This window comes from Callorhinus ursinus, unplaced genomic scaffold (genome assembly GCF_003265705.2).
Source record: "Callorhinus ursinus isolate GAN/ISIS: 27379988/994484 unplaced genomic scaffold, GSC_fseal_2.0 scaffold89, whole genome shotgun sequence".
NCBI classification, from domain to species: Eukaryota; Metazoa; Chordata; class Mammalia; order Carnivora; family Otariidae; genus Callorhinus; species Callorhinus ursinus.
Genome location: NW_027397151.1, coordinates 1847445 through 1871014, shown reverse-complemented (window position 1 = coordinate 1871014; position 23570 = coordinate 1847445). Strand labels below are relative to the sequence as shown.

General features: G+C 59.1%; 1 protein-coding gene across 2 annotated transcripts in view; it reads left to right on the top strand.

The window, feature by feature from the left end:
• Window positions 1-23570, top strand: part of CDH4 (cadherin 4) — a 543804-nt gene that overhangs the window by 487893 nt on the left and 32341 nt on the right. For both annotated transcript variants that reach the window (XM_073888320.1, XM_025865074.2), the window contains exon 7: window positions 9243-9415. In XM_073888320.1, coding sequence (XP_073744421.1) covers window positions 9243-9415 — 173 coding nt within the window. The remainder of the gene's footprint in view (window positions 1-9242; window positions 9416-23570) is intronic.

Genomic DNA, 23570 nt, shown 5'->3' with positions numbered 1-23570 from the left:
GGGAGCCACCTACAGTGACGAGGTACTGCTTTTGTCCTGAACTTCAAGTGTCCCTGGGCATCTGTAGCTTAGCGGGCGACCCCACCCTGGAGGCCCTGGTGAGTACCCCGTCCCGGGAGGGCGGCCGGGCTCCTGGGAAGGCCTGTGGCTCTGGGCACATGGACGCTCAAGCACTGGGAGCCTGGAGCCCAGCCAGCTTCCCGCTTCCTGTGCTCGGAGGGGTCAGCCACATCCCGTGCAGCCCACGGTGGGGTGGTGAGGCCAAGCATTTATCATCGCTTCCCCGCCCGGAGCAGGTTGTCATAGTTCCGTCTCCAGGGGCTGCTTTTTCAGCAAGGTGAATTGTGTTTTTGATTGATTGTCTCGGAATCGCGAGACGCAGGCCAGCCCAGTGTCAGTGAAGGGACGGGATGTGACATTATGTCTGCCCGCACTTTGGGCAGCTTCTCCCCACAGCCCCTGGGGAGCAGGGACAGGGTGCCGACGGGCAAATTAGCTCCAAGCGGCCAGCTCCTTAGGCAAGGGGGTGGGGGCGTGTGTGTCAGGCTGGGGAGTGCTTTCTTGTTAGCACAGATACGGCGGGTCTCTCTCCCCACAACCCGGCACACTCTGTAAAGGTGCCTGAATATCACAAATCACACCTCCCATGTCTTACTTTAGAACAAATCAATAGAGAAAGTCTTCCCAAATGTGTAACTGGCTTTACTTATTAGGATAACAAAAGCAGCAGATTGCTGTGTCTCCTCCTCAAAATCCTGATAAGCCTTTAAGCCCGGAGATCGGAGCAGCCCCCGCCGCCCCCACCATCGCCCCATCGCCCCAGCTCCACGGGGCCGCTTGGAATGCCGAGCATGGCCTGGAAGACCGGAAGGCTGGTGCGGATCCCAAGACGGGTCCTCTCTCCCTGTTCACTCCTGTGTCTTTCATGGACTGTTTGCACTAGGTGTGGACTGACTTTCAGGGTCCCTGGGGGACTCCGCGTCTGTCTCTGATCCCGGAACGGCCCTCAGAGGGGAACAGGGATGCCACGGCTTTGTGCAACGCAGCAGGGCCATGCTGCTCCCTCACGTGCCCGGCCAAGGCGAGCTGACCTCAGACAAAGCACGCCATGGCATCCTGGAGGCAGAGGCTCCCAGGGCTCGGAAACAGTCCCTGCGGTGTCCTCCCTTGCGTCAGTTAATCACCGTAATAGAGGGTTTCACTCAGTGCCTTTGCGGGGTAAGGAAAACCTATCACCAGAAATTAGTCATTATTCTCGGGCATGATGGGCTAAGGAAAGGTTTCAGATGTACATTCTAAAGGAAAACAAATGGAAAGATGTATTAAACATTGACTCACCCAGATGCAAACCTTTTAAGGTTTGGGTAGTTCATATGGGGACATTAGCAAAGTGACTCAGGGGTGGGGTCCCAGGCAGAGCCCACACTCACCCCACATTCTTTCCCCAGCCCCAGTGCCCCACCATGGTATGGAATCCTCCCTGGTGCTGCTGGATGGCGCAGGCTCGGAGGGCGCGGGAGCCGCAGGGCGGCCTGTGTCCTACTTGGTGCAGCAGTGGTCATTGTGGTTTGGGATCAAGAGTGCCCACTACTCTGATCTCAGCTGTTACACCGCTGGGTCTCCACAACCCACCTTGAAAGCCCCTGGAAAAGGGAACGCATTGGCTCACGTAACTGCCAAGTCCAGAGACAGGAAGCAGTCTCGGGTGCCGTGACTAGAGCGGGACTGGCCAGGGCCTTGCTTACCTCGGTCTGACTCTCCCCTCCTCGGTGCTGGCTCATTCTCAGGGAATCTCTCTCTTCCTGTGGACAAGACACCTCAGCAGCTGCAGACGTAACCGTGAGCCGCAGGAGAGGTCCCACTTCTTGCTGGAGTCCAGCAGGGGCCCGGGGAGATCCCCATGATCTGGCTTGGGTGCTGTACCCATCCTGAGGCAGTCCCCACGGCCAGTGCACGGACAATGAGCCTCCTTCGGGCACAGAGTCCGGTTCCAGACCCCTCCAAGTCACTGGGTCTGACCCTGTGGCTGGTGTGGATCCCCCCCAAGGAAAACCAGATCGTTGCTTCAGAAAAGGGGGCTGGATACCAGGTAGGCTCAAATAGCAGGTGTGCTTCATACGCAGTTGTAAGAAATAATAGAGACACCCCACAAACCTTCACCCATTTCCCCCAGTGGGAACGGCTCACAGGACTGTCATGCATGATCACGCCAGGATGTTGACACTGGTGCAATCACGGACCTCACTCACACGTCGGCAAGTTTCCCGGCGTGCGCCCACGCAGACGTGCGTAGGCGTGCTTCCGTGCTGTCTCCCCACGTGTGTAGATTCCTGTGACCGCGGTCAAGCTGCTGAACAGCTCCATCGGGAGGGCCCCTGTACTGCCTTTTAGAAGAACAGCTTCTTCCCTCCCCCACCACCCACCCACCGACCCACCATCCCTAACCCCTGCCAGGCACTGCTCTAAGACCTCCCTTCGGATTCCCTTCTTTAAGCCTGCGACAGCCCTACCGGATAAGCACTTTTCTTCACCCCACTTTGGAGATACAGCGTAGAAAAAAAGCAAGATTTAAACCCAGGCAGTCTGGCTCGTGAGCCACAGTGCTCACCATGGTACACACTGCTTTCCCTCCCCAGTCTGTGTCAGGCATGCGTTCGGCTGCAAGTCACAGAAAACCCACCTTTGTACCAGTAGGGGTTTGGGGGAGAGCTTGAAGCTGTCCCTGCCTCTCCCTCTTGTTTCTAACCCCATGGTCACTTGGAGGCTGCAGTGCCTCCAAGCATCACATCCACTACCAGGCAGAAGGAAGGAGAAGGAAAGAAAAGGACAGAATGTAGCACGGGCAGTGTCCCCCCAGAAAAGCACAGGTTGTGTATGAGAGTGCCTTTCTCCAGGATAGAAAAATATAAGCCCCACCCTCAAGGAGTCCATCATCCCGTTGAGGAACCCAGAAATCCGTATGCTATGTACGTGTGCGAACGAGTGGTACAGATGCAGATCCGGCAAAGGCAGAGAAGCAAACATCCCAGGCCTTCGGGAAAGGAGAGCATTCTTCTGCCTCAGGGCCTTTGCACGTGCTGTGCCCTCAGCCTGAATGTCCTCCCCCCAGTCACTGTGACGCTGGCCCCTTTTCCTCCCACAGCTCACATATCACTCCTGCAGAGGCATCCGCCCTGCCTGCTTTCCGTTAATACTCCCTCACTCATTGAGTTCGTTACTCAGTTTGTGGCCAGCTTGCAGCACTGGGCAGAGATCCTCTGTTCTCTTCACCTGGACAAGGGCGGGACTCAGTGGACCCCAGCCCTCGCCTGACCCTCTGGAGGCTACCCGGTGCTCAGGACAGGCCCAGGTCCCGCGACCTGGAGCTCGGAGCTGCTCGGCCAACAGCTCTACCAGGGAGGCTTCTCGAACCTCGCAAGGACAGAGTAATAATCCACAGTGATTATCTTTTAACTAAAAAAGACTTTAATTGGAATTCCTGATTTCCCTAACCCCTTGTAAGTGTGTGAGGGCCTATATTATAAATTTTGAAATTAATGTCACCTTAAAATATTAAATAGCAGAGAAATCTATATGCTGAAAATGAAGTCAAAGAAACCGTCGTCTAGATAATGCAGAGTTTTTGCTTAAATAGATTATTCTATTAGCTGCCCGTTTATTTATTTATTTTATTTCCGTGCCACAGAGGAGTTCTCCCTGAGATGAATGCCACGGACTAATGCACAGATGGCACCAGATACTTGAAAGTCATCTGAATATTAAGAATTTAAATCTTTAGCCTCAGTGATTTGAGCAGAAAGCCAATTATGGGGCTGAATTAGTTTTCAAATTAAACTGCAGTTTAAGGCTTGTGAAATTAATCCTTTAAGGCGGACGGCAGCGCTCGAACATGAATTCCGAGGGAGAGCCGACCCTCTGCTTTCTCCCCTTTTCCTGTTGGTGCAGCCAGGAAAGAGACGCCCTGCACCTCGGGCGGTGGGCAGCATCCCCGCTTAGATGAAAACACAATCCTGATGTTCTGTTTTGTTTGCCAAGAAAAATGGAAACCTCGCTGCTGGCAAGAGAGGCCAGAGCAGGCCCCCAGAGAAAGCCCTGGGAGGATGCTTTGCTCCAGGCCCGGGTAGCGGGGATGGACCTTCACTCCTATGTGGCTACAGAAGTGAGCCGCTAGTGTGAGTTCTTCCTCCTCGCAGGGCACCCCCCGAACCGCGGCCAAATGGCTTCCACGGGTACAGTGTGGGATGCTCCGGGTGCACTCCGTGTAATTGGGGTCGCTGGGGCTCAGGGTTGTGTGTGGACGCAGACCTGGCCGGCCGGAGGAAGCAGGAGGGCCAGGAGCACCTGCAGGCCAGGGCCACACCAACCAGACCCTCGGGGACTGGCCCTGCTCACGCCCCAGGCACCAGCTCACAGGCAGGTCTTCTGCTCACCCCGCGCCCCACAGAGGACATCCCGCTTCCAGAAGAGGACACCCAGGACTGGTGACCCTTTTAAGAAGGAGACATTAGGCCCGAGGCTGACACCTTGATTTTGGACTTCTGGCCTCCAGAACTGGGAGATAATAAAGTTCTCTTGCTTCCAGCCGCGTCCCCTTGGCCTGGCACACCTTCCTAGCCCTCCTGCACCTTCCCTGTGCTCAGGGGAAGTCCACCCACCCTGCCCGAGCCTTGTAGGAGGGTGCAAGGTCATGGCCATCAGCCACTGCCTGTCGGGGCCCCAGCTCTAGAGCCAGGCGTAGGATCCATCCACCCAAAGCCCAGCATGGAAGGGTGTGGAGGAGGCCGCAGCGTCTACTGCAGGCTATGAGGACCGCCGGGCTTCAGGGAAAAGAATCATGACCAAGGCCAGAACGGGGGTCAGAACGGGAAGCCGTTGCGTGTCAGAAGCAGACGGCAGCACGGGAACCCACGGCTCAGGGCCCGGGCAGGTTGCAGCCCAGGTGAGAACACGGCCCCGGGTCAGCACACGTCCTCTGCCCGCTGGGCGGGCACGCACGCGTGGGGTCTAGACCATGCACAGACAGGAAGGAAGGCTGCCTCCCCCAGAGGGCCCTCCAGGCTCTCAGGAATTCCTCCGGCGTCTTCCCATCTCCTCTGGCCCGGGCTCTGCTCCAGGGCCCTGAATGCTCCTATCTCGTCTCTGCTGTTCCACAGACCCTGTCCCTTTCCCACTCATGGTAGGGAGCTCCGGTGACATGCGTCGGCCCCCTGACCGTGGACCGGCGACCCAGCCGGGCTTTCAGAATCCCTCCTTCTTGAGAGAAACCAAGTCGCGGTTTAGGCTCTAAACACAAAGTCACATCTTCTATTTCTCAGTTGCCTTTTTTCTTTTTCTATTTTCCTCTTTTTTTTTTTTTTAAGTAACATTTTACTTTCTGATAATTGAGTGATAGCCTTTGAAGGAACCGTGGAAGGTACAGAGAAAATCACAAAGGAAAACTCAAACTCCCACATACGGCGCCGCACTCAGAGACTGCACGTCCGTCACACACCCTCTGGCCTCCCCTCCTTTGCAAAAACACGTTGTTATTTTAGAGATTGGGGTCACACTGAACACTCTAGAGACCTCGTTCTTTTCCAGTGAGCCGCACATATGTCATGAAAATTTCAAATAACATTAACTATCCTTCTACAACACTTTAATGGCTTCACACTACTCCATGATAGCAAAGTTATGATAACATCATAATTTATTTAACCAACACCCTGCTGTCCTACGGTTAATACCATTTGCTTATTGATTATGCCCATGGCTTGTCTGCACCACCAGATGTGAGCCTCATGGGTCAGGGGTTTTTTCCACTTGAACTTTTTATTTGCGATCGCGGTAGATGCACACACAGCGTGCAACCTAAGACAGAGTCCTCAGTCCTTCGGTTCCCCAGTGGTAACGTGGAAATGAGCGAAGCCCACGCCAATGAGCTCTGTTTATCCAGAGCCAGCCGGAGCCAGGGAGTCGGCCCTTCACCACTTGCATTAGGCAAAGACTCGAAGGCAGGCAGCAGAACAGAGAGCTTCATGGTGGGGAAGGGGCCGCTCAGCTGTGCCCTGACGGGGCTTGGGCCTGGAGAAGTGGGAGGTGGACATCCTCTGTCATTAGTTGGGGGCATACTTCTCTGGCTGGCCCTGAGTCAGAAGCCGGGACAAAAACTGGGAGAGCTGTCAGTTATCCATCAAGTCCCTGCAGTTCTGGGCCAGTGGTTACAGGGTGACTGTTTGGCTTCCTGGATTGTTACTAGAGATAGAGGGTCTGACTTCCTCCAAGTCTGACCTGCGGGGAGCTGCTACCCCCCACGCTGGTTCCCCTGGGTGGTGGGTGGCCCTCCCAGGCCAGCTCCCGCGGACGGTGTGTTAGAGTTCTAACTTCATGTCGGATTGGCTGTCATTTCGCGTGTGTTCAGTCTCTCCAGCATGTCTTGGCAGAACCACAGGACAGTATGCCAGCCAGGATATTTGGGGTTGACACGGGCAAGATACAGAACATTCCATCCCTAGGCAGGTCCTCAAGTTGGGGATTTAATGGTCACACCCACCCCTGTGCAGGGGGGACTTTGTATATCTCTTTTGCTCACGGACATGCAATGCTGAACACGGTGCTTGGCACATAGTGGATATTTAATAAATACTTGTGAAGGATTTCAGGCTTTGCTATCAGGAACCGTGTCAGCACGGACCGCCGGGGGCACAAATCAATCATCTATTGAACATCTGTGATTTTTTTTCCTGAGGATAAGTTTCTAGCAGTGGATTTGTCAACTGGACACAGTTTAAAGGCATATGGGTATAGCCAGCCAGCTGCGGCCAGAAGCTGCGGCCTTGCGCTCCCTGGACACTGGGGGGGAGGGTGCCCAGCCCCTGTATATCCTGCTGTGTTCCCTATCGTTGTTGATTCTAAAGAGCAGTTGCGGTTTGGGCATGTGAAAATGCCCTTCCTTCATTTCTTTGATCAGTAATAAAATTGTTGTTGTTGTTTTCAAAAAGGAGGAGCAAAGAGTGTCTGCGTGATAAAGATTTGAAATTTTGGCTCCTTGACTGGAGACTAAGCCAAGGGGCCACGGCGGATGTGTCAGATGGCGGGGTCACCGGCCGGCTTTTCCTACATTGTACCTTCTGATATTTTCCCGTGAAAACGCGCTGGTTTCCGTGGGTGGGTTTCATTTGTGCAATCGGAAAACAATTATTAGAAGTCTATCATTTGGTTTTTAAAAAGCAGACTCCTGAACATAGCAAATAAGGTGGATGCCTAGATGTAACATGATGTTATAACGTTAGTTTAGTCAAAACTAAAGGACCTGTCTTGTTGCCAAACATTCAGATCTGAGTCCTCCATGTCCAGGGGCCCAGAGGCACAGCGAGGGGCACAGACTGACTGGGTGGGCTCTGCAAAGCAAGAGCCTCAGCCACATCCAGCCTGCACACACTCTGCCTCCAGAACTTTCTCTCAGAAGGCACCAAATTTGATGCTGAGCCTGGGATTTTAAAGCTTTGGAAATACTTCCTCCCCAAAACTCTGATGCCCTGGTTCACCAGTCAGGGTCCGTGTTAGGAGCTGGGACTTCGTCAAGGAGCTCGTGATGAAGTTGAGGCCAGCTGCAACAGGGTTTCTGGGCGCTTAGAGCCCTACCCCCTCCCTATCCTCTCCCCCTCCCCTTCTCAGGCCTGGAGGCCTAGCTGCACAGCTTGAAACCCCAAGCCCAGTTCAGCCCCAGCTTCAGACATCTACTCCCAAGAAAGGATCGCATCAAGGTAGGTGCACACACACCCCCTCACCCCTGCAGGGCCCCAGACAGCACATTGTTCTGGAGCAAGGAACTGGACTAAAAACATGCAGCTCAGGACAAGGGCCTCCAGGTCTCCAGTGGCACGGGGCTAGGAGTTTGTGCCAGTCAGAACTCTGGGTTGCAAGTGACAAAAACTCAAAGTAAAATGGCATAAGGTATGAAGGGAAATTCATGGGCTCAATTGTACAAAAAGTCTATAGGGTACCTCAAATTTTCTGTTAACCTAAAACTGTTCTTTAAAAAAAAAAAGTGTGCATGCTTAAAATAGTCTTTAGGTGGGGCAGGGGGGCACCTGGGTGGCTCAGTCGGTGAAGTGTCTGCCCTCAGCTCAGGTCATGATCCCAAGGTTCTGGGTTCTAGGTTCAGGTCCCACATCGGGCTCCCTGCTCACTCAGCGCCGTCTGCTTCTCAAATAAATAAATAATTAATTAAAAAATTAGAAGTCTTTAGGCAATAGCTTCATGTGCAGCTTGATCCAGGGGCTTCCTAGTGAAAAGTTGTCACCTGAGCCCCTCTTGATGGCTCCGAGATGGCCCTGTCCTTCAGCCTCTTTATTTGTGGCCAGAAAGTGACCATCAACCCCAGCCTCGCACACTGACTCAGGCAGCCCCAGGGGCAGGGACAGCATGTTGGTTTCCATGCAGGAACCCCAGCAAACATGGTTATTTCTGATGGGTAAGGTGCCCACAGCTGAACCGATCACTGTGGCCAGGGGGAGGGACGTGCTGAGCCAACCAGGGTGCTGCAAGGCAGGGAAGGATGGACACCAACAGGACCTTCAGGTGCCGCCCTCAGAAGGTGGGGCTGTGCTTTCTTCCGCCACAGAGCTCAGCCCTATGCGTGGTCGGGGAAACAGACAGCAGTGGGGCGGCTCAGGCAGTTGCCCAGCCCCTTGGATCTGTAACGCCTGCACCCCTGCACATGCGCTCCCCCCATGTGCACAGCCTCCCCTGCGGGGGCTCCTGTCAGCTCCTTTTCTGTGTGTCCCTCAAGCACATACTCCATGCCTTCCGCAGAGCCGGCCCCGGGCCAGGCCCTGCTCCTTCCCCAGGCGCCTCCAGGTCCCCACCGCATCACCCTCCACATGTGCTCGATGGAGCCCCAGCAAATGCTGAGAGCTGGGTCTTGAGCCATGTGGCTCGGGGAGAGGGCTCTGGGTTCAGAGCTGGAAAAGCTGGTCCTGCAGCCTAGCCGGCAGACCCCCCCCCCCCCCACCCCCCACCCCCACCGCTGAGAGAGAAGCAAGTCAGAGCCGATGCCTCACAGGAACCTTGAGCTCTAGAAGAAATCCTCCGAAGCTTCGTGGGGAAGTGAGGGCGGCAGGTTTGCTTTCCAGCCTGCCTCCGACGACGTGGGGTTCCCTCCTTCTCCAGAGAGATGGGGATCAGCTGGCGATGTGTGCCCCTGGGGGCAGCAGCAGACACAGCTGATCATTCCCGTCTGAGAGCTTTCTCTGTCCCAGGCACCTATGTGATGACCGTCACGGCCAATGACGCGGACGACGGCACCACGGCCAACGGGATGGTGCGGTACCGGATCGTGACCCAGACCCCGCAGAGCCCGTCCCAGAACATGTTCACCATCAACAGCGAGACGGGGGACATTGTGACCGTGGCAGCTGGCCTGGACCGAGAGGTGAGGTTGAGGGGGAGGGTGGCCTCGCCCGTGCGGCCCGTGTGGGAGACGTGGACCCCAGCCCAGGTTGGGTGCCCAGGAGGCCCGTCTGCTGTGGCACCTGGCCGGGAGAAAAGCTCTCCGCAAAGCCATTCCTAAGTGTTCGCCGCCAGCCCTGTGAGCGAACCTGGGAGCTGGTCCCGCACGAGGTTTCCCAACAGATGCCGCTGGTGTGTGTGGTGCCGAGGTCTGACCTCTGTGCTGCTCAGGAGGCGGCCACGGCAGGGCCCCAGGGCCAGGGGCCGTTAGCGACCGTCTGAGAGCGTGAGCACCCACCCCCTCCGGGGCACCAGCCCTGCGTCTGACCCCGGCGCCCCTGCCACAATGACCCGGGGCACACGGACAGGGTGGCACTTTCCACTCAGGGCAGGAATTACCACGGCCAGAGTGACTTCTTCGGTGCTGGGTACGAGGACTTCCTAGCTTCACGGCCCTTCCTGTCACCCCAGGAGGCCGGCACCTCTGTTGTACCCACCTTCCCTCACCCCATCCGTGTGGACTCCAGTGTCCGCCCCACCCAGAGCCAGACCCTCAGGAGAGGGCGGGAGGAGGTGGCTTTGCTGCTGCCGCCACCAGACAGGTATTTTCCCACCCAGTGCGGGAGCGTCTCCAGGCACTGGGCCACTGTTCCCATCTGGGTAGATGACGCTGTCCCGGGCACCTGCCTCTGGGGCCCCTGGAAGGGTCAGCAGCAGGTCCGGGCTGAAAGCCCCCAGCTGGCGGCACTGAGTAAGCACGCCCTGCTTCCCAAACCAGCGTCTCTCCTGCCTCAGGGCCTCCATGACGGCCTCCGGTTTGCTCAGTGACCAGAGGCCAGCGTCTCCTCTAAAGGATACGCAAGTCTGTTTACCCTCGAAAGCACTTGGCTCCCAGGACTGGAGGCTCGTTGGCAGAGCCTGTACCAGCCGCTCCCTCCCTGGGGGCTCATTGGCAGAGCCTGTACCAGCTGCTCCCTCGCCGGGTGCTCCTTTGCAGAGCCTGTACCACCAACTCCCTCACTGGGGGCTTGTTTACAGAGCCTGTACCAGCCGTTCCATTACCAGGGGCTCGTTTGCAGAGCCTGTACCAGCCACTGCGTCGCTGGGGGCTCATTGGCAGAGCCTGTACCAACCGCTCCGTCGCCGGGGGCTTGTTTGCAGAGCCTGTACCAGCCGCTCCATCGCCGGGGGCTCGTTTGCAGAGCCTGTACCAGCCGCTCCATCGCCGGGGGCTCATTTGCAGAGCCTGTACCACCAACTCCCTCGCTGTGGGCTCATTTGCAGAGCCTGTACCGGCTGCTTCGATGCTGGGGGCTCGTTGGCAGAGCCTGTACCAGCTGCTCCCTCCCAGGGGGGCTCGTTTGCAGAGCCTGTACCAGCCACTCCCTCCCCGGGGGGCTCGTTTGCAGAGCCTATACCAGCCGCTCCCTCCCCGGGCGCTTGTTGGCAGAGCCTGTACTAGTCGCCAGAGCCTGTAGCCACACTCATCTTGATGGCCTCCAGCTCCCCCTCCCAAGAAGCGCTGCAGGCCTCATCATCTGGGTCCGGGGGACCTCATCTTGATCAGGGGCACTGAGCTGGGACCTTGCTACGTGTGGATTTTCAGGGCCCAGCTGTGGCAGGTTTTCACTCCCCAGACTGATTCCACACACCTGTGATCCTGGCAGGTTTGGAGATGGGGGCACCAAACACCTCGAGTCTAGACCTCACCCCTGGCAAAGCTGCCGGAACTGGTCCAGCCACGCTGCCCCACCTGCGCCTTCCAAATCAATAAACGCCAGGGAGTAGCACAGAAAGTGCCACCCCCGCCCCTCCCCAGGAAGGGCATGAGGTGCTTTTCTTGGCATTCCTAAATTGTACTGGGCCGTGCACCGGGGTGGTAGGCTGGGGCAGAGAGGTCACGTGAGGGGGAATTTACACAACCTCGTGGCTCAGCAGGATGCAGGGTGACCCTCGCCAACGGCCTGGCCGTGAGCACGTTAGGGAACACCTCTGAGCCCCAGCCTCAGTGCCCGTTTCAATCATTAGACAAGGAGAATGGTTTACCTCTCTCTGAGAAATGGACATAGTGATGTCAGCCTGGTGGGCTCAGCAGGGAGGGGATGCGTGTGCCCTGGCAGCGGGGCGAGGACTGGTGGGGAGGCTCGCCAAGGGGCTTTAGCTCCACGGAGTCAGATGTTTTCTTGGCCCGGTATTGTTGGAGATATGTCACAGCAGAGGGGGACAGAACCTCAGGGGCTCCGTGGGTGACTGGGGGATCTCCCAGGGACCAGGGTAGGTGCCTGCTCCATCCAGACCAGGCCCTGGAGTCAGGGATCAGACAAGGGACTGCTCCCCTGGCTCCCAGAAGGATGCTGCCATTAGCTGGGGCAGTGGACCAGTGACCCTATGGGGAAGGTCATCAGAGAGGTCTGCACAGGAACAAACACCCTGTGTTTTCCTTCCTTGTTTAGCAAATTCAGACAGAGGTGCTGGGTGAGGCACAGGGGACAGAGGACAACTCGTGAGACAGACGGCGGCTCCCCAAGGTCCCGGGGGGTGGGGGGGGTGAGGAGCAGAACCTAAATGAATGTACTGCAGGTGGGTGCAGGCGATTGCATGCACAAATTGTCGTGTACTGATGAGATGCTCTCACAATGGAGAAATCAGGGGAGGCTTCTCAGAGGAGGTGACCTTGCTCTGAACCTTGGGGGCTGGTACAATCGATCATATTTTCTGCTCTTTGGGATGAATGACCAGCACCCACTTTCCCTGAATGCTGTGCATCACACATCTAACTTGTTGCAAGCAATCATTAGACACCACTCAGCAAGGTCCTTCATTCAGTCAAAAACTTTGGCACTGAGCACCTGGGTGGCTCAGTGTTAAGCATCTGACTTTGGTCAGGTCATGACCTCATGCGTTCTAGGTTCGAGCCCCACAGCGGGATCCGCGCTCAGCAGGGAGTCTGCTTGTCCCTCTCACTCCAACCTCTGCCTCCGGGTCACGCGGCTTCTCCTCTGGGTGTCTCTCTGTGTCCCCTCTTCTTATGGGGATGCCAATCATTGGACTTAGGGCCCATCCTAATCCAGTGTGACCTCATCTTAACTCACAAAGACCCTATTTCCAAATCGGGTCACATTCTGAGCTTCCATAGGGACATGGATTTGGGGGAGAGAGTACAGGCCTGATCTGCTTTTCTGGGGTTCCTAATTGTAACAGGCATCCTCTGAACTCCAGGATGATGAGGAGACAGCCCTCCAAGAGCTCACTGTGGGTAGCCACCAGCCACATGCCGCCGTTCAAACTTCAGTCTTTACCGTTACATAGAATCCGGCATTCAGGTCCTCACCTGTGCCAGCCACGTGGCAGGCACCCGCAGCCCGAGCAGTGCCCCGGGATCCACCCCTGATTGCCCTGTGTCATAGGCAGCCAGCGTGGCCCCTCTGTCCCATGTTCACACGGGGCTGCCCGCCTCACGGAGCCCCGCAGAGACACAGGTGCTCATCAGCTGACCTGAACTGTGACGCAGAGGCCGAAGGAGGCCCGGTCCTCACCTTGGGGTTCTCGGGGTACACCGCTGTCCTCAGCCTTCAGCGGATGGCGGGTGGGCAGGTGGGCAGGAGGACGTGCAGGGGGCAGGGGGCAGGCTCTCTCCCCAGCCCAGACGTCTGGGCCCCACCGTCTCCGCTGGGCCACGGTGCCGGCGACCCCACGTGTCCCCCGGCCCCCACCACGGCAGATTCCGGCCCCTGCCCAGCAAAGCCTCGCCATCCACAAAGGGCTTCTGTTCAATATTTGATGAGCGTGGACTTCAGGCACCGGAAACGGGGAGGCGGGAGGGCTGAGGCCCTGCCAGCAGGCCGAGTGTCCAGCGCACTCAGCTGTCGTCTGCTCCGTCTGACATAATACACAGCTCTGTGGCCGCCAGCCCTGCTCGGAGCTCTGGCTGGTGACACTGGGCCTTCGGGAAGGAAAGAGGCATTTTCAGAGCCTCTATCCGGAGGACCCATCCAGCCGCAGAAGGAGGCAAGGCCTCCCAGCCATCAGAGAGCTTGGAGACTCTGCTGGTTCTTCGGAACCCAGGCCCAGCTCTGGAGAGCAGGCTTCCGTTTCCCCCAGGCCAGTTCTGCAGCACTGGGAGCAGGGGCCTGTCCTGGTTTCCATTCGTTTATGAAGGAGCAAGCAGCTTCAGGCCTCAGAGTGACCTCCTGATGCCCCAAGTCTCCGGCCCCTCCTTGCCCAGATTGAGGCCTTCCGTGGCCTCCTTTTCCATTTGGAACAAAATCCAGAGTCTTCCCCTCGGCCCCAGAGCCCCGCTCGGTCTCACCATTTGCTCAGCCCAGCTCGGCCCACGCAGGTCCCATGCGGCCACGCTCAGCCTGCTCCCCACGCCCTGGCAGCCTTGTCCAGGGCCACGTCAGCCTCTGCCCTTTGGTGTGAAGCCAAGTCCCCACTCTTGCCTTTTGACCTCAGCCCTCAGCCCTGAGAGCAGACTTTGGAGATCTGAAGCCATGCACTTTCTCAGGGGATTGACGGCTGCAAAATCCACACCCCCCTCCCCAGAAAAGCTGCATTGGTTAGCCTCCCACCTCCAGCGGGGAGATCCCATGCCCCTGCGTAGAGACAGCCCCCCTCCCCGGGCCTTTGCTGTCCTGTCTCAGCCCCTGCGCCGCCACGTGCCCCGCACGCCGGGCCCTCACCCTCTGCACCTGGCCGCCGGCAGCGTGCCCCTGGCGTAGGGTGGGCTGGCTAGCATTCCACAGTCCAGCCTCTGTCCTGTGTCCTCAGAAACATCCAGAATGCACCAGCCTGCACGTGGCTCAGGCCTGGAGAGCTTGCAGGTCCCGTTGCATCCCTGCCGGCCTCCTCTGCCTCTCAGCTCTGTCCCGCCTGGGGGGCCTGGGCCTCTCCTTCAGGGCAGCCGCCTCGGGGTCTGCTCAGTGGCCAAGGGCCCCTCCCCAGCTGCCCCTCCCCTCCTCCCACCCAGAGCACATGGTCTCTGCATCTTAAGCGAGTCAAGTGAAATAATTAGACACAAGCTGTATGCACTAATTAGCAGATCCAGAGACCACAGGTTGTGAGTGTCCTGAGACCGCTGGTGGACACTCCCTGGACCGTCGGCGTCTCGTGGCAAGGCCTTGTGTGCACGCCAGGCCTGCAGGGAGCCCAGTTGCGGAAAGGAAGGTCCCTGGACAGAACGAATGGCAGGGAGTCTGCAGGAGGGAACCAGTGCCTGAGACACACCAGGTGCCCCAGCGCCCCAGTGCCCATGCCGCCCGCCGTCCCCACCTAGCTTCCCGCTCCTCCAGTGCTGAGGACTGGCCCACCCCTCCACATCCTCCATGTGCCTCTCTCCTGCCCCCAGGTGCTTGAGGCCCCCGTTCTTCTTGTCTTACCAGACATGACCCCCAGGGAGGCCTCCCTGACCACTCTGTTCAGGGCCTGTGCCCTTCCTCCTCCTGTCCCTGAGCTGGGTGGGTTCATTCATGGCCCCCGCTCAGAGGAGACTGCGCGTGAGCTTGTTGGCTCCTTTACTGTGCGTTCTCCTCCTGACACAAGCTCTGTAGGGCAGGCCAGTCTGTTCAGGCACCACTGACTGACCAGCGCTCAGCGGCATGCCTGGGGCACTGGAGCAGCTCATGAAATGTGTAGAAAGGTCAGGTTGGGCGTGGCAAGGGCAGAGCCGGCAGAGGGGCAGACCCAGGGGCAGGGCGGCAGAGCTGTGACCCCTACCACTTGAGATCAAAAAGATCAGTATTTGCTTTGATTTTTTGTTTGTTTGTTTGTTTCCCAGCTACTGAGCACTCCAATCTAGGTGTCCTCGCTCTTTGGGACCTTTTATACTAGATTGCCAGAGTCCATGAAAGAGCATACCCCAAATTTTATACTGAAGTGTGAATGGTTGATAGAAGTGGCACAAGGTGGCATTTGCACTTTATCAGAGAGTAGAGCCTGACGCTGAACAAGGGACACTCCAAGGATGACTGTGAGACACCAGCTTTCAAGATTTGGGGTGTGGTGTCTCTTCCCCTGGGGAGCTTATACAGCATAAGCAGAGAGCGCTCATCCCAGACACAAGACTCATGGTGTTCGCAGAGGCCTTGGATGGAGCGCAGCAGCTGCCTCTGAATCTGTGACCCTGTGCCCCAGCAGGTGGCCGGGGAGACACGGGGCTGTGCTCAGCCCAGCTCGCGTCAGCTGCTCAGGAAGGGCAGGTGGTCCGCTGGGGATCCTGCTCCAGACCCCCTTTCCCGCTTTGCTCACAGGCGGTGTCTGCCTTTGCCTTCAGGGGAAGAAACGAAGTGGCCAAAGGGGGCAGGGGTTGCTGCGGGTGAGGGAGCAGAGTGTGTTTCCAGCTCGGGCTTTGTGTCCCGAGCGGCCTGGCCCTCCCCCGACCGGCTCCGGGGAGGGTCTGAAGAACAGCCCAGAGTTAACCAGACACCCCTGGGCAGGTCGCTCAGCGGCAACCACACAACAAGGACACCCTCGCCTCTGCTTCCAGGCTTTTGTAAAACCTGCGGGCGGCCGCTGGCAGGGCGTGGGGACCCCGGGCGACTTGCTCGCTGCCCCCCCCCACCCCTCCCCTGGGCAGGCGGACCCTCAGGCCACTGGGCCCAGGCGCCAGAGTTCCGGCCCCGCAGGAAGGTCACGTTTCTCCACGAGACCCCTGCACAAATCTGTACCTTTCCCCTCCTCTCCCTGGGAGAATCTGATCCCCCCCGCCCCTGGGAACAGCAGAGTCTGGGGGAGAAACACTGCAGACGCTTCTCAGAGCAGCTTCCCATGGGGGGGGGGCAGAGTGAGCCATCTCGACGAAGGGGGAAATCCACAAACATAATTGCCGCCCTGTCTAATCAGGCAGAGCTATGTAAGTGGAGCCTTTTTACATGATTAAAATGTCAGGAGAGGCCTCGGTACAATGGGAGAGGCTCAAGCGTCTCCTGTGTGCCTCGCCAGAGACACCCCTGCCGCTGACACCGCTTGCCTGCACGCTCCCCTGCATGCTCCCCCAGCAGAGTGTCTGTGTCACACACTTAGCGCAGAGCCACGGACGTCCTCAGACCCACTGCCGCCTACCCCTGGGTGAGGTCACTGGGGACCCCACCCTGGCTCCCCGTCCCCACGCACGCAGACCCTCACTGGTCACCTTCATTAACTTGAAACGTCTCCCCACATGAGGGTGGAACAAGAGGGTCTCGTAGTCTTACAGGATTTTTAGGAAAAAGCGAAACCAGGACCTTCCCATAGTTCTGAAGATTCTCCAGCTACACTGTCGGCAAGGGCAGCGGTTTCATGTAGGGCGACCCACATAGCTTTGCTCCAGCTGAATCTCGCAATCACCATCATCAACCGTGGTTAATGCCATCTCGTTACTCAGTTTCAGGGGCATTGTCCTGCAGCGACAGGACCAGCATCTTTCCTTTGCTTCCTGGGAAGCCCAGCAGCGGGCCACATGAGAAATTCTAAAAATGTGTCTTCCGAGAAAATGAGCTCCTTGTAAGTCCTCTGAAGAGGCCCGCTGCAGGGAGGCAGTGGTGGGCCGGGCGGGGTGGCAGTCGGGTTTCTCCCCGCTCGTTTTTGGGCATGTTCATGGAACCCTGTGTTGAGTTCACCAGCTGCAGCCTAGGGCTCTCGGCAGGGTCAGTGAGGGCCGAGATGACTCCGCCAGCACCTGGATTTTCGCCCTGAATCTTAACCGATCCCCCGCCCGGGAAAGGGAAGCAGGGGAGAAACAAAGGCACTCTTGTCTTGGGGCGTGAGCTCTGCCCCAGAGACAGACGCCCGGCCCCTGCCGTCCGTGCTCCTGGGTCACACGCGGGGCCGCCGGCTGGGGGGCTGCGGTCTGCGGGGCCCGAACACGTGCACTGGGCGGGCGCCCCCCAAGTCCCCAGACGCGAGGCTGGACGTCGGAGCCAGTCCACGCACCCAAGCCCACGTCGGAGCCCTTTTCCGCAAGAACGCCTAGAGATTCCTCTCCTCACAAGAACAGCACATCTGTGGAAGAAAAGAGAGGCGCACAAAGCAGCAACCGGCCGTCCGAGCTCCGGAAGGTGCACACGGCTTACAGGGGACCGACGCCCGCGTGTCCGGGCTGCACTCGCCGCCGGGGTGCATTTCCCGTGTTACAGACCAGCTGTCCTGACGAACAAGGTGTGTGGCCCCTGTTGGCGCTTGGCGGTGTATCCTCCGCGTGGGAAACACCCTTCTCCCTCAGCGCTGTCCCACATCTGGGTTGTGCATCGTTGGGATTGGCCAAGACTCGTTTCACAAATCCCCTGCTGTGCGCCTTTCATTGTTTTCCATCTTTTCCTTGAGCTGAGATGTGAGTCCAAAGAGCTGGCCTCAGGGACAGGGAGGGAGGAGGAGGCAAGTCAAGGACCGAGCCTCCCGTGGGAGTAGCTGGGGCCCTGGGGTCCAGCCCACCTCCTCCAGGAAGCCCGCACTGCTTTCTCGTCCCCTTGTGGGCATCTCCCTCCTCTGCCTCTTCCTCAGAGGCCTGGCTGGAGGGCAGGGGCCCAGCAAGGCCACCCTCTTCCTGTAGGTTTGTGGTCTGACAGGACAGCGGTTGGTGGGGTGAGGGTGGGAGCCCTGGTACAGGCCCAGCAGGCTCAGATAAATGTACAGGAGGAAGGAGAGGGTGTGCTGAGCGGGCCGGTGCAGGCAAGGGTGACAGGAGGAGGCCATGGCCTCTGACCCCTCCAAGGGACGTGAGGGGCTCTGGAGGGGCGGGTCCCAGCTCAGGGGTCTGCCCTCTCCTGGGCTCCCGAGGGGGGCAAGCAGTCAGGGCAATGCTGGCTGGGGGTCCCCCAGATCCAACCTGTAATAACTCCAGCTTTCTAAATAAAGTTTTATCGGCACGTGGCCACGCTCACTCGTTTACGTACGTGGCGGCCTTCCTGACACAAGGGCAGACGCAGGTGGCCGCACAGCTGCCCCCACCCCAGACCACTCTGAGGCGGCGCGTGCCTTCGGATGGGGCAGGGATTGCACCCGTGTCCTCGGCTTCGAGGCTGCTTGTCCGCCAGATCCAGGGCTGCAAACGGGCAGCACAGAGACAGGTTCGGCCCCGGGAGTGGGAGGGTTTGTTGTTTTTAAGACGTAGCATTTAAGCAGGGTATTTGCAGGATATTTTTGTATACAAGACCCAATTTCTGGATTCTCTTAAAATTGGGAGGCTGTGGATCCTGCAGCCTGCTTTCCTCTGGCAGGACCCGAAGCCCCATCCTCCCGAGGCTCAGGACCACAGGCCCCGGGTGGGCACCCATGTCCTCTCGCGAAGCCGCCAGCAAGACTTGGGGGTGGAAGGGGGAGGGAGAGAGCGCAAGTGCCTCCAGGCAGAGGCAGGGAAGTCTCTGTGTTCACTGTGCAGACCACGAACGTCTGCTGCCCCACCGTGGCTGGCCTCCACACGCCCTCAGCAGCCAGGACCCCGCCCCCGTGGCTGTTTGCCTTTGGGGCCTACCCTGCGTTTCCCTTTTTTTACCTCTCACCCACCCCTGCTTGCTCGGCCTGCTCAGACCCTGACGGCCCCGGCCCAGCTGGTCTCTGGGGCTCTGCTCCTGCCCTGCACCTGACCTGACTCAACAGCCAGGCAATCCTATCCACGCACAGATCTGACCATCGCTGCCTTCTCAAACCCTCCTGTGGCTTCCCATCTCCCCAAGTCAAGTCCAAACATAGCTTCGGCTCCTTGTCCACCCTCTGGCTCACCTTGCCCCTGCTCACGGGCCTATCTCCCCAGCCAAACCAGAGTGCCTGCCCCAGGGCCTTGGCACTGGCTGTTCCCTCTGCTGAAAACATCCCTCCCCCGGATACCCTCCAGCTCGCTAATCAAGCATCTCCTTAGCAAAGAAGTCTTGTCTGGCCAGCCTGTATGAACCAGCAGCCCACACACCCCCAGCGTCCTCTGCCCCCTCTCCTGCCTCCCTTTCCTACACAGCCCTTGTCACTACCTGACGGGACAGGTATTGCCTATTTATTGGCTGTCTCCTTCCCTGGAGCCATGGTTCTCAACCAGGGTGATTCCCTCCCCACCGCGGGGACACTGGGGGTGTCTGGGGAGAGTTTGGGTTGTCACAACTTGGGGGAGATGCCACAGGGCACAGGACAGCCCACTCAGAGAACGACCCAGCCCCACGGAATCCTTGGCTTCCAGAGCTAGGGCACGTGGCTGCTCAGTGGTCAGGTGTGAGATGTGCGTGCATGGCCACGAATGTCCCAGCCCTGGGCAGTGCAGATGCTGTGTCTGTGACCCAGGGTGGGTGGCCGGGAGGGGCCCCGAGGAGGAGACATGCCGGGGGCCAAGGCGGCCCCATCTCCCTGGATGCGACACCTGCTCTCATTCTCCCAGAGCCTCTGACCCCCAAAATCCTCGGTGGTCATTCCTAAAGCTCATCTCCCCTCTGTGCCCAGCAGAGGGAAGGGGGGAGAGGGCAGGAGGGTGGGTGCTGAGCGCCCTGCCCACCCAGCGGCCCTGGCGCCTCCGTTCCCCACGCAGCCGGCCGAGGGAGGAAGCCGTCCCTGCAGTGCTGGCATTTTCTCTCGCTTCACCTGGCTCAGCTGGTTCGTGTGGCAGAAAGCAAACCCGGTGCGGGGGAGGGGGGGGCGAGGAGATGGGGTGATGGGGTGCGGCGAGGTCTGTCAGGGGGTGCCGTAGGCTCACGCAGCCTCGGGTGGGGGGGCAGGCGTCTCCATGCACCCCGAGTGCTCCACCTGGTCCGTGAGCGATTTCATTCCCCAAAATAACTGTCCCGCAGGCAGCCACTCCCGCCCCCCGGCCCCCGGTGACCACTGTTCCAATGTCTTGATGGACGGGCCAGGGATGGGCGCTTCACATCAGGGGGGGCCTGGGAGCCTGTGGCTTCGTGTCCGCTCCCTCTGCTCAGCACTGTGCCGTCGAGGTTCGTCCGCGGGGTCGCTCCTTCTCTAGCAGAGCCCTGCCCCTGCGCGTGCGTGGAGCAGTGTCTGCTCACCTGTGGGCAGATGGACAGGCAGGTTGCTTCCACCAGTGGCCACGGTGGCCGGGCAGCTGTGAGCCCTGGAACAAGCATTTGTCTGGACTTTTTCCAGCTCCCGTGGGCCAGGGCCAGGCACAGGATTGCTGGTCATGTGGTCACTGAGCGCTCGAAGCCTTGGAGCCTGTTTTCCTCAGTGGCCGCACTCCCCATGCCCCCGGGAATGAGTCCCAGTGCACCTGATGAACAAGAACAGTGGCCCGGGACCCCTCCTGCCACAGTGGCCATTCCAGACGCCCTCCTGCTCGTTCCCAGGTGCCAGTCAGACACCCAGGTGCTGAGCAACATGAGTTCCGGGTGCAGGCGGGAGGCCCTCAGTTTACTCATTTCTCAGTTCCCGCAGTGACAGCAGGGACAAGCAAGAAAGCATGAGGGGGCACAGGGCCCGGGGCGGGAGCCTCAGGACGCCGGCATCGACCCAGTGAGCAGGAGAACCCTAACCTCGTTCAGGGAGGGACGCTGGGAGGGTCTGTGAGTAGCAGTGTGGACACCGGGCTCTCTGCCTCAATCTACACCCGTATCCCGGCCGCCAGCTCCCTGCAGAGGGCCCGCTGCAGAGGGCCAGTGTGGGCAGGGAGACATGCTTGTAGCATGGCAGGGGACACGGGTCCAGGAGCTGGGGACACCATTCTCAGGCTGGGTGGCACCCTGGGCTCCACCAGCACGTGGGAGTGCAAGTCGCAGACTTGATGTGGGCCGGGCTGCAGTCCTGGCGGCCGGTGTGGGGAGGGGGGCATGCAGGGGCATGCGGGAGGCTTTGATGCTTTTCTAGGGCAGGTCAGCCGGCTGCATTATTGATGGATGTTCTGCAAAATTTAAATGCTGAGCTATGGGGAGGGAAGTGAAGACCCCAGGGACCGCCCGTGTGCAGTTTTCTTCCCTTCTCTTGGAACTTGAACACGGCCAGATCACATTTTAATGAATTCACTGCGGCGCCGCTGCTGACCAGGCAGAGCAGGAGTACTACTGGGCGGCAGGCGGGGCGGGCCGGTGGGCACCTGCGCACAGGTGGGAGAAGCTGTCACCAGCTGGCCTCCAGCGGGGGAGACTACAGAGACACGGGCTCGCCCACTCCCCACCCAGCCACCTCCTCCAGCTCCACTGGAGGCTGATTCGGAGAGCAGAGACCCACGGCATAATTCAGCCCACGGAGAAGACCACTGTGGGTCCAGAGCTAGGTCCGGGGTCATCTTTTCGTCCCAGGAGAGCCAGGCAGCAGGTTTCAGGGACTCCAAATGGCCAGGCCCCAAGCACACTGTCCACCAGCCATGGGCGCCCCCCCAAGACTCAGTTCGATCCACCGCAAAGTAGGGAGGGTTGCACCCCTGCACCCCAGGCCGCTAGAAGATAGATGCGCCACAGCAAATGTGGTCTGTGGGGTCACCAGCAAGAGGCACTAGAACAGCACTGAAAACCGTCCCCTGCTCATTCGTGGCCCCAGGCCCGGCCTTGTGTAAATGAAATGTACCTTTGGCCGAGAAGCAAGGTACCACTTAATAAATACGTCAAACCGCCCAGCACACCAGAGCCCTCCCACTGGGTTGCAATGGGACAGTTATGTAAGGGTATCTGTGTCCAGGGACGCCAGGCGACCGGCCGCCTCCCTCAGTCTCTGGGCACCATGCCAGAGGGGATTTGGTGAAAGAGAAAAAAGTTACCACTGCTGGGTCTGAAAAGTGTACTTGATAAAGCAAAAGCAACAACGCAGGAGCCGAGCCAGCCCCCAGTCCCGAGAGCTTCCCGAAGATGCAAATCCCCGGTCAGGGCTGAGCTGGCCTGGATCTCAGAGGCCCCGCCCACGGGAGGCACGGGCTCGGCTGGGGGGCCCTGCTGACACCTCCTCCTTGTGGCTGGGTGATCGACCCCCCCACGCCCAGAAAGCCCCCCACCCAGGGGGGTGGACCCCATCCTAGAGCATGATCGGCACACCTTCTAGTGGGGGTGGCCTGCACACACACGTGTGTACACGTGGGTCTGTACACGCACGCGTGCATACACACGATACACCTGCGCACATGTGTACACACTCACATACCTACACGCGCGCGCGCGCGGGTTCCTGTGTCTCCAAGGGCAGCAGCCCATGTGGTCCCGGGGAAGAGGTTGTGAGTCCGTGATAAGGGAGTAAGGAGGGATTGGAAAAGTGAGCCCCGTTCCAGCCACACTCTTCGTCTCTGGCTGAATCCCCCTCTTCGGTGGTCTGCCTGTACTCTTGCTTGTCCTCTGCTCTGGCCCCTTGTCGTGGCGGCTGGTCCCGGGAGGCAAGGTGGGGCGCGAGGCTTGGTGGCTCCTGTCCATGTCTGCTCCACGGTGTCCCTCCTGCCCAGGTCCCGCGAGCTCATGGGGCGGGGGGCTCGCGAGCTGCGGATCCGCTCTGTGCTTTCTCACCCATGATGCCCAGCAGAGCCCCTGGCACCAAGCAGGGCACGGACAGTGACGGTGACCAGGGAGTTCATTCACAGACGGAAGGCCCGCTCTCTCCCTCCGGCTCCTGGGATGGCTGGAGCCTTCCACTTTGAGGCTGGCAGTCATGGGGGCTGAGCCCTGTGGGTGCCCAGCAGGGGGACTCTGGACCCCTCAGCCCTGCTGAGCCAGCACTGACCCCATCCCAGGCACCCACCCCCCCACCCAGCCTGCTGTGCTTTGTCCTCTGGAGACGCCTGTGCAGCCAGGCCTGGGGGGTGGGTCAGCCTGAGGGGCTTCCCCAGTGTCCACCCCTCCAGTCCTCCAGGATGGAACTGTCTACGCTGCACCCCCCGCCTCGCCACTGTCCTCAACCCAGGCCAGCGCTCGGCCCCGCCGGAAACAAACTACAGGCGCCTGTGGCCCAGAGCTGTGCCCGGGACAGTCGCTACCCGTCCCTGGGGAGAGTGGCCTTGTCCCCAGGTCACATTCTAGATGGCAGAGAGAGTGGTGAACGTGACGTCCTGGGCTCTGGAGGCCCTGCCTGTGGGGCATCAGCAGGCAGAGGACAGGCCACGCTGATGCTGATGCGGAGAAGAATAGCAGAGTCTCAGGGAATAGCAGGGGTGTGGAGCATGAGACCAGGTGTGCGGGTAGGGAAAGCAGGTGTGGGAGGAGGAACAGGTGTAGGAGGAGAGCGGGTGCGGGGGAGGGGGGAGAGCAGGGGTGGGGGCAGAG